Raw genomic sequence first — 17,322 nt, forward strand, 5'->3', positions numbered from 1 at the left:
GATAGAGAGGATGTTCTGAATGTTGGAGAACCACGTTATCCCTCTGCTGGGGCAACATCAGACACCTCACTCCTTGTTTTCTAGGGATGCCACACGGGACGTGGCTCAGTCAAGTAAGACAGAAGTCTGGGGAAGATGGCTTAGAGACAGAAGAGTTCATCACCCTTCCTGAGGAGCCATGAGGGTGGCGAGGACCTTGTCTTTGGTCTTGGCTTTGCAAATATGCCCCTTTCCACAAAGTCCCTCTCATAAAGGCAGATGGGTTGACCGTGGAGTGGAGTATGGGAGTCAAGGACTAAACAGAAGGAATGCATAGCGGGTGTGTGGTAAGGCGTGGAGGGCTCACCCTCTAGACCTGGCTCCGTGCTTATGCTCATGCTCCATGCGTATGTGCTCTCCAGGAAACCCTATAACCGCCTTTGCCTTAGTTTCCTTACCTGCACCATGGGAGTGGTGCACGCACCTTCCTCAACGGGGTCTCATGAGGATTCAATGAGGCAGTAGAAACAAAAGGGCTTGGCAAACTGTGAGGAGGGCATGATAAAACAATCATCTAATTTTTTTTTTAATATTCATTTATTTATCCTTGAGAGACAGAGAGAGAATGAGCGGGGGAGGGGCAGAGAGAGAGAGGGAGACACAGACTCTGAAGCAGACTCCAGGCTCCGAGCTGTCGGCACAGAGCCCGACGCGGGGCTTGAGCCCACGAACCGTGGGTTCATGACCTGAGCCGAAGTCGGACGCTCAACTGACTGAGCCACCCAGGCACCCCTTATTTATTTTAAATGTTTATCCATTTCTTTTGAGGGAGAGAGAGTGTGCTTGCACGCAAGTGGGGGAGGGGCAGAGAGAGAGAGTGGGAGAGAGAATCACGACTGTGAGATCATGACCTGAGCTGAAATCAAGAGTCGGGCGCTTAACAGATTGAGCCATCCGGGCGCTCCTTAACCATTTTAAAGTGTACAACTCAATGGCATGAAGTACATTCACAGGGTTGGACGACCATCACCACTACCGGACTCCGGAAATCTTTCATCAAATAGACCCCTGTAATTCTCCATCACCCTCTCCTCCCAGCCTCTACACTCTCTATTCGACTTTCTGTCTCTATGAATTTGCCTATTCCAGGTACTGTTTATAAGCAGAGTCACATAATACTTGCCCTTTTGTGACCAACTTATTTCACTTAGCATAATTCCTCGTGGTTCATCCGTGTTGGGGCATGCGTCAGAATTTCCTTCCTTTTTAGGACCGGATAATATTTTATTCACAGTTTATTTATCCATTCATCTGTTGATGCACATTTGGGTCATTTCTGCCTTTTGGCTCTTGCGAATTACACTGCTTACAGCTTTTTTTTAATGGAAAGTTCCAAACATGTACAAAAGTGGACAAAAGATATAATGAGCCCTTATGTAGAACAATTACCAACTCCTCAACAATGATCGACTCATGGCCCATCGTGTTTCATCTGTATCCGCATCTAATTCTCTCATCCCACGTTACTCTGAGGCATGTCTCGAACGTCATACCTGCCATGACTGCGTCCATTTCAAAGATGGGTCAACTAAGGCACAGAGTGTCTAATGAATTATCTTACCAAAGTTAGAGCTCGTGAACAATGGGCTAGGATTGAAACTCAGGCACATGGGGGCACCTGGCTGGCTCCGTCAGGAGTGCACACGACTCTCGATTTCCGGGTGGTGAGTTCAAGCCCCATGTTGGACATGAGCTTACTTTAAAAAAAAAAAAAAGAAGAAGAAGAAAAAGAAATATTAAAAGAAAACAAAACAAAACAAAAAACCCTCTGTATGACAGATGGGCCTGTACTCCTGAGCCTTTGTCACAACTCTGCACGTGTGTGTGTATACACATATGCACCTGCATCAGGTCAACTTTGGGCAAACTTGTACACTGGGACAAGTTTGCCTCTGGTGCCTCTTCTTACATCTTCTCCCACACCCGGATGCCGTGGGGAGTGTGGAACAGACAGGCATTGAGTTTGAAGTCTTCAGTTCCAAGAGTCAGTGGTCCCCACTCCCCAGGGTTGTGTGAGAATTAGATGAGATAAGGTCAGCGCTGGGCACCTAGCAGCCTGCCACAGGGGTCATTCTGTGTACTCTTCCCTTCCCTCCTGGGCCCGGGGCGCCCGGCTTCCCTCCGCAGGGGCAGACGTCAAGAAAACACACACCGCCAGAGTGTGACTCTTGGAGGTCAGCGTGTCATTGCTGCTGGGGGATTTGTCTCGTGAAGTGGAAGGATTCTACCCTTTCACCTTGCGGTGTGGGGTGTCGGTGAGTACAGAACAGAGTGCTGAATCCTTTTTTTTTCTCAGTGTTTATTTATTTACTGAGAGAGAGACAGAGAGAGAGAGAGAGAGAGAGAGAGAGAGAGAGAGAGAATGTGCGCGGGAGGGGCAAAGAGAGAGGGAGAAAGAGAATCCCAATCAGGCTCCGCACTGTCAGCACAGGGCTCGATGCGGGGCTCGAGCTCGCGAACCGCGAGATCATGACCTGAGCCAAAATCAAGAGTCACGTGCTTAACCGTCTGCGCCCCCCGGGCGCCCCGGTATGGTTGCTTCTTGTCCCTGAAATCACGGACGTGTGTGGATGTGTGTGCGCACAAATGGGTAAGACAGGCCCACGGACAAGCTCGGTTTCGTTCTCTGCTCCAGAGCGTGACGTTGTCTTTCTTTTCTGTAAGTAATTGTGACCTTTAAATACACAACCACGTTTTCTATCCCTTTTTCCTCTTATTGGCTTAAACGGGAGGAGAATGCCCTTTGTGGGGACCCCGTCATTTTCTGGCCCGATAATGCAGAACCAGAGGAAGGAGGTCTGAGCTCACACAGGTCTTGCCAAGTGCTGCTCATCCCCCTCTCAAAGGGCCAAGCCCCTCGAGTTAATTTGGGAAGGGAGAGCAGAGCTCTGCGGACGATTGAACAAGGTTCCCCGGCTGACCACAGAGGCTTCTCGGGGAACCCCACAATGCATCACCTGCAGAGGAGGATGGGGGAGGGGCACTGCTGCCTCAAGTTATACCCAGTGACAGCGAGAGTCTGGCCATTTCCTCTGCCTGGAATGCCCTTTTCTGGTCTTGCCCATGGACGTACTACAGTCCTCCAATGCCAGCCTGAAATATTGCCTCCCCCACAAAGCTTTCCCTACGTCACCTCCCACCTTCCACCACGACGCACCCCTGGCTGCCATACAAAGTGACTTCTCTTACTCTGTTAACTCCTTGATAGGTCAAAGTGAGTTCTTCGAGAAGTGGAAACCTTTTTTTCTTTCCCCCTAATTAGGCTCCACACCAAATGTGGGGCTTGAACTCATGACCCTGAGATCAAGAGTCACATGCTCTACTGATTCAGCCAGCCAGGGGCCACAGAAGAGGAATCATTTGATCTATTTCCTTCTGCTGATCAGAGCTGTTCACAGCACCCACAGTTAGCGACCAACAATGTCTGTTGAGGGGCGCCTGGGTGGTTGAGTTGGTTAAGCATCCGAATCTTGATCTCGGCTCAGGTCGTGATCTCACGGTTTATGAGTTTGAGCCCCATGTAGGGCTTTGTGCTGACAGCACAGAACCTGCTTGGGATTTTGTCTCTCTCTCTCTGCCCCTCCCCGCTTTCTCTCTCTCTCTCTCTTAAAATAAATAAACTTAAAAAAAAAATGTATGTTGAATAAGTGATGTGTCTCACAACGGCACACAGTAGGCACTCAGTAAATGCATACTGAATGAAACAACATCCATCTCCAACAGCCAGGAAATGTAAGAGCCTTTTTTCCCTGCCCTCGATGTTCAGATGGAAATCATTTTCATCTAATCCTTCAAGCTCTAAAATCTGTCAAAACTCCCAAGAAAATAACCATAAAAATTGTCTCCAGAGGAACCTGAAACCGCACAGAGTACGTGTTCCATTAGAACAAGTGATTAACCAGAACTTTTCTGCTCATCAGTAAAACAATGATGGATACTCGCAGGAGTGACCCTGCAGTTCCACAAGAAACCCAAATACCTTAAGGAAGTGTTAACAACGTCTTCAGGAACGTGCTTTTTAAAAACCATTAAATTTGTTTGGTGTTTATTTATTTTTGAGAGAGAGACAGAGTGCAAGTGGGGAAGGAACAGAGAGAGAGGGAGACACAGAATCCCAAGCAGGCTCCAGGCTCTGAGCTGTCAGCACAGAGCCCGATGGCGGGGCTCGAACTCAGGAGCCGTGAGATCATGACCTGAGCCGAAGTCGGTTGCTCAACCCACTGAGCTACCCAGGCACCCCTAAAAACCCTCTTAAGAGGTACAATTCAGGGGCGCCTGGCTGGCTCAGTCGGAAGAGCGTGCGACTCTTGATCTCGGAGTCGTGAGTTTGAGCCCCACATTGAGTGTGGAGATTACTACCACTACGAAATAAAATGCACGATTCAGTGGCATTAAGCACATTCCCACTGGTGTACCAGCACCACCACTGGCCATCTCCAGAACTTTTTCATCATCCCAAACAGAAACTCTACCTACTAGACCATGAGTCCCCATCCGCACCCCTCCCCTGAGCCCCTGGTAACCTCGATTCTACTCCCTGCCTCTACTGTGTGAATGCAATCACACATATTTGTCCTTTCGTGACTGGCTGGCCGTAGCACGTGTCCGAATTTCCTTCCTTTTAAGGCCGAATAATATCCATTGTACGTATCGACCACGTTTTGCTCACCCATTCATCTGTTGATGGACCCTGGGGTTGTCTCTGCCTTTGGGCTACGGTGACTAATACTGCCAGGAACACAGGTGTACAAATATCTGTTCAGAAATGTGCTTTGTATCAGAGTCTTTTTGTCCTTGGTAAAATCCTATATCCATGGTAACTTCCCACTAACCAGAAAATGGGACTCATTAGAATAGTCCGTTCCCCCGTTAGGCTTTGTAAGGACTTCCTGGAACATGTGTTAGAAGCGCCGTGGGCAGTGATGGTGTCTGTCTCACAGATGGACACGGGCCACAGGAGGCAGATGACCGGGCACCAGCAGTGTGCCCGGCACGCGGTGTGGACAACCAGGTCTGCGTCAGGCAATCCCATCCCACCCCCACCTTCTCCCCCACCCCGTCAGTGTCCCAGCTATTAGACGGGCAGCTTTTCTAGAGAGGTAAGAAGTCGAGGAACATTTGTTCTGAATTAAGCTTGGCTGCAGTTAAAGTGTTATCATGTATGTAAAGCTCAAATTACAGAGGCCACCTTGGGCCAGGGAATGGCACAGAGACCGGCTGCTCAGAGACCTGGAAATTTCTGAGGCCCCTCCAGCACTGTTTCAGGGAAAATGTTCAGAGTGGTGTGGAGGGGGGCCAGCTGGTGATGTCAAGGGATTTATAGAGGAGATTTCAAGACCTTTTAAGGGAATGAGGCGGTTGCTGACGACTGGGAAACGCTAACTGGGAACCACTAACACCGTCCCCGGATAAGTCCCCAACCCTTATTATGCTACTTACCCTGAAACGCTTGCGATGTTTAAAGAACATCTTGTACCACTCCCTTTACATGTGGTTCAAAAGACAACATTAAGTTCGGGGGAGGGGGGGTTAGGGGGATCAGAGTCTAGGGTAACTGAGACTGAGCTCTCAGAAGACATAAAGCCCAAAGTGGGTGATCCGGGACCTGGGAGGGAAAATTAAATGCCCAAACACACCTGGGTGCATTGCACATCTGTATTTTCCTTTCTTTCTCATTTTTTTTTTTTTTTTAAACCACACTAGTCGGGGGTCTGGAGGAAACTTTATTTTTGTAAGCAGTTATAAAAGCTGCTTAGCAGCTTTTCACCTCCAAAGAGAGATCTGAAAATAAAATATTTACTTAACATCGGGGCACCTGGGTGGCTTAGTCGGTTGAGCGTCTGACTTCGGCTCAGGTTTGTGGGTTAGAGCCCTGTGTTGGGCTTGGGCTCTGTGCTGACAACTCAGAGCCTGGAGCCTGCTTCGGATTCTGTGTCTCCCTCTCTCTGTCCCTCCCCTTCTTGTGCTCTGTCTCTCTCTCTCAAAAATAAATAAACATTACCAAAAATTTTAAAAACATTTATTTACTTACATTGCATTTCCAAGTGTTTCCATACTCTTCCCCAATGGTCAGGGCTGCCCTGCCCAATGGTTTCTTATCTTAAGAATGTGGGTTTTATAAAGAGGAACCAAGATCGATTACAGTGACAGAGTAGATTTAGTGGAACAGATAAGCTCCAATTTGAACAGCTGGGCTTACTTTGTTGTTTTAAATAGATAACGAAGGAAACTAGTCCCAGAGTTAGGAGCAGGGATCTAAGTTTGGAGGAATGATGGTGAAAGGCCTAAAACCAACTTTGAGCGGAGTAGAAAATTCTCCTTGCCATCAAGGAGCACCGAGACAAAGGAATAGACCACGCGGAACCAAGCAGAGGACCCTACAGAATACTCAATGCCACGCAATGACAAGGCCCAACGCCCAAGTGGAATGGAAGGATTAGGAAGCATCTGGAAGTGAGCCGCGCGGAAGTACTTTGGGTCCCGCCACACTGAGGGGTGACCGGTTGCCGCTCTGTTTCCTTTTATTTCTGGGTGCGGAAGAACTCACTCCTGCGATCTGGAAAAATCCAATCATCTGCTTTAGCGCCAGACATTTTTTTCAATTGTAGCTCAAATAAAAGGGCCAGGGAACATACGTTTTCTTTTCCTTTTCTGAAGGGCGGGCCGGGGGTCCTCTTTCTGAATTAGCACCCGGAGTCCCATCCCAGTTCAGATGTTTCCCACGGGGGAGGAGCGCAATCCTGGAAGCCTGCGTGTGGAAGGCGCCTGCGCGCTGCCTCCAGCCTCTGCACATCACCCCCAACGGCGCTCTCGGCTCCATCCATCTTGCAGGATTCTCCCTCCGGGGAGCTTGTCTCCTCACTGACTCCGAAAGACCCTTTGTAGATCAGTGTCACTGCAGACCCAGTCTCCACGTCTTCTGCGCTCCTTCTGCGTTCTCGAATTCTTTCCCTATTTCAGACCGGGCTCAAGCCTCATCTTCCTGAAGCCTTCCCTTCCCTCCCATGACCCTTAGAGACGACGCCTCTCCTATGCTTAGATCACCCATTACCTCCTGCCCTTAAAAGTATCTCATTACGGTGTATCCATACCTCTCTTACAACCCGCCGCCTCTCCGCCCATAGAAACTATTGTTAGGTTTTGTTAAATATGATTTTATTGCCTTTGATCAAAAGGCTTTGTGGCGACAAGGTGTGGCATTAATAAATATTTCTCTCCTGAGATGCTAAGCAGGGCCAAGAAACAAGGCTGTTAACTTGAATCTGAATTCAAAAAGCAAGCAATGGTCCCATAGTCAGGGAGAGCTTAGAAGAATCTCCATGAGAAAGGACGGGCAGACCCAGCACGGCGCTCAGCCCTCACATCCTTGGAGTCAAAATTCAGTAGGCCCTGCTCCCTTCTCCAGATCTCATTCCACAAGTGTTCCGAGAGAAAGAAGGCAGTTAGGCCTCTTCCAGAACCTCCCAGAAAGTCTCAAACCTTCAATACGGTTTGTTTCTTGCCTCTCGGGTCCAGGGAGATGGGTGGGGAAAGTGCTGGAGAAGGCCAGAAGGTGGGGGGCGGGGGGGGGGGGTGGTGTAGGCTCCTTGCTAATCGTGTCTTCCCACCGTGTTCCTCTGCCGGGGGTTGGGGGGTGGGGGGAAGGCACCAGCACCAGCCTCCTCGTGGAAGTCGATTTGAAAGAGTACTTAATTTATAAAAACGTAATATACATAATTGTGTGCACAGAGAGGCTTGCCTTTAAAAGAAATAAATGGGAAATGTGACCTGCCCTTGGTATAGGGGCCTAGGTCACAGGAGTCAGTTTCAGTTAAAGGGGAAGGATGATGCAGGCCAGCATCAGAAAATGTGATACATGTAGGGTAAGCTTTTTTATAGGGCAAACAACCCAAATTAATGCTTATGTAATAAAAGATCATAATAAACCATTGGATTAGACACCACTAGTGATAGAAGGATTTTTTTTTTGGCAGAAAAATTACTTAATATTTTTATTGTCACCTTTTAAAACGGGCTGATGATTAGGACGCCTGAGTGACCCAGTTGGTTAAGCGTCTGACTCTTGGTTTTGGCTCAGGTCATGATCTCACGGTTTCATGAGTTTGAGTCCTGTGTCAAGCTCACTTGGGATTCTCTGTCTCTCCCTCTCTTTCTGCCCCTCCCCCACTTGCACCGTCTCTGTCTCTTTCAAAATAAATTAACTTAAAAAAAATCCAGCTTAAAATGGCCTGATGAGCAGGTGATAGATAGCACAGTGTGATAGAACACTGGACCAGATATTTTTTTTAAAAAACCAGGTCTCTCATCCTGCCTTTGTCATTCATTAACTGACATTTTAGGCAATATGGGTCTCCGTTTCTCTGCTATCAAATAAGAGACTAAAAGGATCTTCAAGTAATGGCTTTTCCAGCTTGAAAATCTTATGCTAAGATTATTTTATCATGTATACATCGTAGGGCCACCCTAGGTATCTTTGCAAGTTCTTTATGTGAAACTTTCATTTGCTATTTATCAGGAATAAATTCACTACTCTATAAAGTAAAAACAAACAAACAAACAAACAAAAAAACACAACAAAAAAGCAACTCTCCAGTCCTTTGTTTCAGTAGATTTGAGCTCAGATTGAGTTCTGAACCGTGAGTTCTGAGTTCTCTCCCCTATTGCAATAGCCTTGAATAAAACCTTCCTTATCAATTGAGGAAAAAAGAAGGGGGGGGGGGGGCTAATGATTTCTAGCTCTCTATGCCCCAGGAGACACTGTCGGGTTAAAAACAATAGCATGAAAAAAGAACCTTTTGAAGCTAAGTGTTACCTAATAGGAGGAAATTATTCTGTGTTCTTAACATTTTATATTATTTACGCAAAGATTTGATGAGTTCTATTCAGGTGTGCATCTGAGCAGTATTAGGCAAGCTGATACAATCTTTATTCTTTGTTGGTTAAACTCACAGAAGGATTCCCAGGACCTATTGCTCTATGACCTACCCTTCCCTCTCTCAGCCTCAGTTTCCTCATCTGTAAAATGGGTATACTGATCATACTTATCCCGTATGGCCAAGTGAGACAATGCACAGGAAGTGCATTGTAAAGCAGGTATTTTACGACCAAAAGCAAATCAATTTTCTCAGTTCCAAATATGTGTTACGGTTTGCTGTCAGTTTACTTATAACCCATCATTGTGTGATGAAAAAATTACTGAGGTAGGAGCTGTAGCTTACAGGGAGGACTAGGCAAACTACTTCATCTCCCTGGGTTTCTGTTTTTTTCGTCTTTCCAACAGAGGAGCTGAATTAGAGGACCCCCTAGTAACTTCCACTTCTAAAGGGATTTAGGAAATTTTTAAAACACTTTTAAACAAAGTTTTAATAAAATTTAACATAGCAAGTATTATACGCTTAAGCAATTTACATCTTAATTAAATGTACTTCAGATTAAAATTGTGTTAAGCAGTTTTTAAATACAGAAGGATACGGAGAGTGATAAAACTTGATTCATTTAAAAAATAGATTTCGAAATGCTGTGGGAAATTCAATTATGTTTAAAGGTGCAAAAACAAGATTGAAATCACTGCTAAAAAATAAGGAAATTTACTTTGGACGCCCATTGTTTCTGGAAGAAGGGTGTTTTCATGCCTGTGTGGCTCTGACGTATTAAATGGAGGCCAAAACAGAGAACAGGCCTCTCCTGTTTGGACCATTTCTTCTAACTGAAATGGACTGAATACAGCTTAGCAACAATACACATCTAAATAAAACTCGGACCCTGAATTTGACGGGCGTCTCATTTGCAATAAAGAAGACTTTCATGGCAATCCAGGCCATGATGGAAACACCTTGTGACATAGAATTGGATTTAAATTCTGGCTCCTTTCCTTTCTAAGTGTGTGACCTTGGGTACGTTCATAACCTGTGCCTCAGTTTCTTCATAAATGGGATGAACCTTAGGAGTGTTTTAAATATTAAATGAGATAATACACGTAAAGCTCTAAGAATAATGCCTGACACATAGAAAAAGCTCAATGCATATTAGCTACAGTGATGGATTCCATACATAACTACTAGAGGTCTATCTACTATGTAGTGGTCACTGTATTAGTGACCTGAAATATCTTTGGGGCTTCAGCTTTTTTGTGTCTGGTCTACAATGTGTTACAGAGTTAGACAGGAAATTCCAAAAATTCAGCCAGTCCAGTGGGACCCAAGTAAATCTAGAAAGAAGGCCCTTTGGAGTCAAAAGACTTTAAATTCAGGAGGGAAAAGGAGATGTAAGTGAGGTAGTTGCTTAGGGTCTTGCCTTGAAGTGGTTGAGTTCTGATGCCAGCTTTTAGAGAGCACATTACGATGCATGTTAAAACCACCATGACATTCAAAGAGTCAGACATGCCCGACTAGATTTTCATGTTCTGTATTTATAAGAATGTTAGTGGTGCATTTCCTCAGTGCAAATGATTTTTGGCTCTTACTAATATTTATGTCTGTAGTAAAGTCTATACAGCATAAAGTAGGTGATGAATTTGTTCTAGTCATCAGTTTGCCTTTATTTAAGGGGATATCTCAGAAGATGCTGCATCTTGGCCAGGAATTTCAGCAGATTGGAAGCAGGCAACATATAGGAAAGGACAATTGTACTTTAGCACTAGGAGACAAAATGAGAAATACAATTACGGCAGTAATGCATTCTCTTATATAAATTTATCATGGAAATCGTCTAGGAAGCTATGCCTTTTGCAAGCCACATTGTGTTGCTTTGTGGTGATTCCCAGCCTTGCCTCTATGACAATCAGTGTTGTTTGGTTTGGGAGTTGTCTCGGGTGAATGTGTCCACAGGGCACCAAAAGCAGGTTTAAGATGATGAGTTCAACCATCATTCCTCCTCCTACAGAGGAGCTGACCATTTGGTCTTAGTGATCTCAGGCTGGACTGGCTTTGGCACCAGCTTTTGGGAGGTAATAATTTGAAGGCACGGTGATCAGGTGATCATAGGTTTCATGGACCACGACCTATAATGCTTCACAGGTAATCCTATGACCCCCTCATTTGCACATTGCGCATAGCAGAAGCTCTTGATGTAAAGGAAAGAAGTAAATGGGTCTCTTCTTAACAACAGGCAAATAGACTGAAGTATTTGCCAAAGTGGAAAGAACAGTCAGAAATAACTTGGCGGGCGGGGCGGCTGGGTGGCTCAGTCCATTGAGCGGTTGAGCACCCAACTTTGGCTCAGATCATGATCTTGCTGTTCATGAGTGTGAGCCCCACATCCGGCTCTGTGCTGACAGCTCAGAGCCTGGAGCCTGCTTGGGATTCTGTGTCTCCCTCTCTCTCTGCCCCTCTCCAGCTCGTGCTCTCTGTCTCAAAAATAAATAAATGTTTAAAAAAAAAAAAAAAAAAAAGAAAGAACTTGGAAGTTCACCTTATCCATACCCAGTTACAGAAGGTTTAATTAAGAAAAACAAAAACGTTGAGGATTCTCTTGTCTTTAGTATTCCTTTTGCGGCCTACCCCATTTCCACGGGCTGATGGCTTTTTAATATTACAACCATTCTAAAAGGCACTCCCCCCCCCCCCCCCCCCGCCCCCAAGCCTGTATGACAGAAGTCACAAATCACCGCTCAAAGGAAGAAAAGGCGCCTGCGATGGGCCCCCAGTGAGCACAGTCTTGATTCTCCAGGGAAAGGGAACTCTCCGAATTCACGATTTGCCCAGATCTGGGCCAGGACTGGGGCCTTCCTGGTAGAACATAAACACACGACCGTAAACACCGCCCCTCCCCCCCAACAAAAAACAAAAACAAAACATCCAAGGCGCTGCTACCGCGTCTAACCCTCAGCAGCCCGGCCCCGAACGTGACCGTAAAAACAGCAGCGCGCTCGGGAGCAGGGCGCAGCTCGCGGGCCGGGCCGCAGGGCTCGCGGGCCGGGCAGGGCAGGCGCGGCGCTCCCGAGGACTTTCACCTGCTCGGCGGGCGGGCGGCGCGGGGCGGGCGCGGGGCGGGGCCTGGGCGCCCGCGGGAGGAGCCGGCCCGGGCCCGCCCCGCAGGAGGAGCCGCTCGCTGGCGGCCGATCCGGCGTCTCCGTGACAGGCACCCCGCTCCGCCGCCACCGCCGCCGCCGCCGCCGCCGCCGCCGCCTTTTCTTCCTCGTCCGGGGCAGCCGCCGCGCCGGGTCCCGCTTCGGGCCGGGCGCCCACCGCTCCCCTCCCCCGGCCCGCCGCCTCCCGCCCGCTCCCGCCGCCGCCGCCGCCCTCCTCGCCCGCAGAAATCGCGCGGCCACAGCGCCGCCCGCAGCCGCGCCGCCCGCTGCCGCCCGGCCCTCGGCGCCGCTCGGGTCCCGGCTCCCGCGGCCGCCGCGCGCCCCTCCCCTCCGCTCCCCTGCCCGGTCTGGCCGGCCCCTTCCCGCTGCCGCCTCTGGAGGAGCCGGTCCACCGCGGGTCACCATGCCCAGCAAAACCAAGTACAACCTTGTGGACGATGGGCACGACCTGCGGATCCCCTTGCACAACGAAGACGCCTTCCAGCACGGCATCTGCTTCGAGGCCAAGGTGAGGGGTCCCGGGGGGAGGGGGCGCTGCCCGGGAGGGGGCACGTCCGAGCGGACGCGGGGCTGGCGGGGGGCCTTAATGTTAGGGAGGTGACTTCCCTTCTCGGGACTGAATTCCCCGGGCTCCTGCCCAGAACTGCTACAGAGCAGCTGCGAAGTTTGGGCGGTGTGGCTTCGCCCCCTCCTCCCACCTGCAGACTCCCCCATCCTCACCTCCCGGGACTGCTCGACTTGCCGATCCCTCCTTCCGCGGAGGAGAAGCCGGCGGGGGAGCGCAGCCAGGTCCCCTGGTTCTTTAGAATCGCTTTAGGGAAGCTCTGGTGTTATTTACCTGCTGGGATCCCTTGGGAGAGGTGTTTTCAGGAAGGTCTTTTAAAGGGGGAATGCCTGCTTCCCGATCGAGGAAAATAATACCGGAGTGGGTTTTTTTTTTTTTTTTTTGTTTTTTGTTTTTGTTTTTTTTTTTTAATTCCAGGTAACCGGGTCCAAGTGTCAGTCACTTCTTAAATGCTTGATTTGCCACGACTCCTTTGCAAGTGCCAGTCATTGAAGGGGGGAGGGGTGAAAGCTGCCCATTTGCTAGTTTTGTGGCGTAATGTTAAGTTTCAGCAGCCAGCAGGGAACCGCTGCTCAAGAATTTAGCGGGGATGACTGGAATTTTCAGGGCCGAGGCCGGAGCCCCAGCAGGTCCGTCCTTCGGGGAGGGGGCGGGGCGCGAGCCTCGGGACTGGACCAGTGGGTGCGGGATAAAGGCTGGCCCCCTGGGATGCACTTCCCCGGGGTGAGGCGTTCTGGTTTCTGCGATCCCAGCTGGGGCTCCCGCTGCCCATCACTTGGGAGGAGTGCTTCTGCTCTTTCTTTATGCCGCCTGCCCCCAAAGGTCCAGGGTTTCTCAGTGTGCCTGTCACTGATAAGTGACGGAGAGTACTGCCCCTCCGAGTGGGTTGTTTTTTAGGTTCTTGCTGGTTTTGAAAAGACAGTACTTCAGATGTGGAGGCAGTTTTACTCTTCGTTCCCTTTTTTTCCTTGATGACTTCGTGGATGCAGGGTGTGATTTCCGGCAAGGATGACTCTGTCAGGTGGCTTTTTCCTTCAATTTGTGAAACATCTTTGGAGTGTCTGATAGGCGCCCCATGCAGTCAGTTATCTTTAGATTTTTTTCCTTCTCCTGGAGATGTGTGACTTGGTGAATCTTAACCTTTTTTTTTTTTTTTTAATCCCCCCGAATAACCTTCTCCCAGCCATATTTGCTAGCGCTAGGACCACCCCCCCCCCCCCCCCCCCCCCCCCCCGTCAAACCCTGCACAGCTGAACTGCTGGGTATGGCTGGGACCAGAGTGGGGCTGTGGCCGAGATCTTATCTTGCTTCTCCTGGAATAGACCTGGTTGGTCTAAGATGGGGTGTTTGGGTTAATTTTTGTCGAGGCCTGTTGCTTTGGTGAGCAAGTTTTTCATGTTAAAGTATGAAATTTTCATCACGGTCATCACTCAGTTTTCTTGGATGTACTGAAACTGGGGAATTGGCTTCGCCTTGTGTGGCTCACCAGTGCTTCACAAGAATGAGGGCAAGAACGGGGATCAGAATTAAAGTGCTCTAAAAACCTTTTTATTCAACATAAATAAACAAGTACATAAAATAAATCCTTTTTGTTCTTTTCTCAGTCTCTGCCTTTGGTCCCAACTGGGTCTCAGAACCCGGTATGCGTAAGAATCACCAGGTGAGGGGACTGAAAAGTCTGATTCTTGCCACCCCCCCCCCCCCAAGTCTAATTTGCTACATCTGGGGAGTTGGGGAGCCTGGGACTGTGTACCTTTAATGAACATTCCAGGTGATTTAATCCAAGTGACTGGGACCAGACTTTGAGAAGCATGGGGCTTGAGGCTGGCCTCCAGCTTGCTGGATCTTACCTTCGCTTTCCCCATATGCAGTTTTTTTTTTCCTAAGCGAACGCCTGGGGGCTGCATGACGTAGTGCCGATCGTTAGCAACTTCCCTGGGTTCACACGCAGTGGTGCTTGATTAGAGGGGGTTTCACAGTTGGTCCAGGCGGTGTTCCCAATGCGGACCTGAGACCTAGGGGACCAAGGAGGCCTGCTCTGAGTTCTGCAAGGTAGAGGAGCGAGGGCGGGGCTCAGAGCTGGGTCTTAACCCCCAGCCCTTTGTAATTGACGCTGGACGCCAGTACCGTCAGACCCCGTCAGTCTAGACCTGAGTAGAGGTGGAAGCGGAAGCTTTTCTGTCCCATGGGCTAGCGCCGCCTCTGGTTGGTTTCCGCCTCCCAACAGAGCAGTGTCTGTGGGCCTGCGTGGTCCCTGGGATTTCAGGGTTAAATCCACACCACATTCGTCTCTTGTTTTGGAAAATCACAGTCTGTAAAATGTAAATGTATTCTTGCTGCCTTGTCAGATACCCTTGGAAAATGAGCCCATGTCTTTCTGTCCCAAGGGCTGGCAGCTTTTCAGAATCAACACTGGGTGAAGTGACTGTTTGGATGGATGCCGCTCATTTTCAGGGTTCTGCAGAGATTTGAAAGGTTGCGGCTGGGGTTGGAGGGCGCCTGGGAGTCAGAGGGTCTGGGCACTTACAAACAACATCGTGCATTTAATTATTAAGCAGAATCGTGTCATTCTTACCCCTTCCCTAGAGGTGGGTCTCCTCATGTCTTATGAATGAGGACCTAGGCTCAGGGAAGTTGTTGCCTGCTTTGGTGCACACAGCTGTGGATGGCAAAGCCAGCATTTCAACCTGGGAACTTTGGCTTCAGACTCCCAAAGGTATTGCTTATTTAGTCATTTTTATGGAGTGTTCACTCTATGCCAGGCAGTGGCCTCATTCACAGCTCACTGGTGGGGCATCCTCGGGCTGCTGGCCTCCTGAACTCTGATGTAGGAATTACTTAAATTTTTAATGCTGGGCTGTTTCCAGATGTCCCCATGGACTGGTAGTGGCTCCTGAGGGATCACCTGCGTTCCGTGTTCAGCATGGGTGCCTCGCCCATTGATCATTGCTGGTGGGTGGGTGGTAAAAATCTCACTCGGCTTGAATGCTTGTATGGCCCTTCTGTACCAGCCTCTCCCTTTCCCGGGGTGTCTTCCTGGGGGCCAGTGCCATCTCCTGACTCTCTCCCCTTGCCGGGTGAGGAGGAGACTGCTAATGGTTTTGGCACAAAGAACAATACAAGTGTTACTAACATAGTTATGCCTTCCATTTGTAGGTGATTTTTGATTTGCATGGGACTTTCCCATACAAAGAGTTTTCTTCACGTAGAAACAGAAACATTGGTTTTATCTCCATTTCTCAAATGAAAAAAAAATTGGGGATCAGAGGGATTAACTTGTCTATAGTCACAGAACTGCTAAGACAATATGATTAGAGCTGGTATTTAGTGAGCACTTACTATGAGCCATGTAGCTGTCCCCTCTGTTAACCATCCAGTACTTTTGTCTCCTGGTCCACGGTTCCTTCCGATGCTGAAGTAGTTGCCCCTCTATATCCACAGCACTGATGGCCTCGCCCGTTGTCACAACTGGATAGCACTTTAGTGCACCTGCAACAACCTTCTCATTTTACAGATGAGGAAATTGCAGTCCAGGGGGAAGTCATTGACCCAGGGTCACCTGGCTAGATGCAAACGGGAACCAGGACTCTGGCCTAGTTTCCTGGCTTCAAGTTAGTTTCAGGAATCTGTTGCCACTTGACAAACTACCTGAAAACTCAGTGGCTTAAAACAGTATCTGTTTAATCGGCTCATGATTCGTGGGCCAGGAATTCAGGCAGGACTTGGCTGGGCCGTTCTTATGTTGACTGGCTCACTCATTTGGCTTCATGGCTGGGCTGGGCTGGAAGGTCCTAGAAGGTATCACTCACATGGCTGGTCCTCCACATGATGGTTCTCTCCAGTGGGTAGCTTGGATGTCCTCACAGCCTGATGGTGCTTGTATTTGGCAGCTGGCTTCCAAGAGACAGTGTTCCAAGCAGGGAAGGTAGAAGCTCTTAAGGACAGGCCTCCAAAGTTACAGAGGGTCGTTTTTGTATTCTGTTGGTCAAATCAGGCCATAGGCTGGCTCAGATTCAAGGGGAGAAATGGACTTCATTCTTGGGGGGGTATTAAGGTCACATCGCAGGGGTGCCCATGGGGCGGGAGAGATTGCGGAAGCTGTCTTTGGGTCATGGTCTGCCACAAAATTTTGTGTTCTTTTCCCTCTGCATACACCTTCTCCAGTGTTCTGAGTGTTGAGGACCTTGTCTCCTGCTTCTGTGTATAGCCCCCTTCCCCAGCATCAGGAACCTACATAGCCAGCAATAATAAATCCTTTGTCAAGTGCAAGAAATGTCCAGTTGTAGAAAGTCTGAAAGCAGTAGTTATATATTGTCACCCGGCGGAGTGATTTTGCAGTTTGGGAGCTCTTGGTCAAATCTGAACTCAATTCTGTGGCCCTATTTCCTTCCCTCCTTGCTAAATGGCTTCACTGGCTGGTGTTTTCCATGATGCGGATTTTAGAGATGCCGGTAACCCTGAACAGCATGCTGTTGGGAGGGCTTCCAGATTAGGACATAATGTTATTGGCTCGCCATAAAAGGGGTGTTCTGACTCACACTTGAGCCTGCAGCGTGGTAAAGGCTCCCATCGACTTCACTATATCCTGGGTGTGTGAACTCTGCCTCCAGGGTCCTGTTTTTCTAGGGTTCTGGACCAGCGGGGATCCAGATGCAGGGCCTGCTGTATACACGGATACCATCATGGCTTA

At 48.8% G+C, this 17,322-nt stretch overlaps 1 protein-coding gene and 1 long non-coding RNA gene across 5 annotated transcripts in view; one reads left to right on the forward strand and one right to left on the reverse strand.

The window, feature by feature from the left end:
• Positions 1-10,427: 10,427 nt before the first annotated feature.
• LOC147572436 (uncharacterized) lies at positions 10,428-11,938 on the reverse strand. The gene is made up of 2 exons (XR_015246064.1): positions 11,645-11,938; positions 10,428-10,674 (listed from the first exon to the last, which is right to left on the reverse strand). It is a non-coding gene; the product is annotated as an uncharacterized LOC147572436 (long non-coding RNA).
• Positions 11,939-12,120: 182 nt separating this feature from the next.
• LOC112864763 (carboxyl-terminal PDZ ligand of neuronal nitric oxide synthase protein) overlaps positions 12,121-17,322 on the forward strand; it is a 285,246-nt gene continuing 280,044 nt past the window's right edge. For all 4 annotated transcript variants that reach the window (XM_086693420.1, XM_086693421.1, XM_086693422.1 and 1 more), the window contains exon 1: positions 12,121-12,575. In XM_086693420.1, coding sequence (XP_086549546.1) covers positions 12,471-12,575 — 105 coding nt within the window. In that variant the 5' untranslated portion in view covers positions 12,121-12,470. The remainder of the gene's footprint in view (positions 12,576-17,322) is intronic.

The sequence above is a fragment of the Puma concolor genome, chromosome E4 (genome assembly GCF_028749965.1).
Source record: "Puma concolor isolate L17-30 chromosome E4, mPumCon1.1.hap2, whole genome shotgun sequence".
Taxonomy (NCBI): Eukaryota; Metazoa; Chordata; class Mammalia; order Carnivora; family Felidae; genus Puma; species Puma concolor.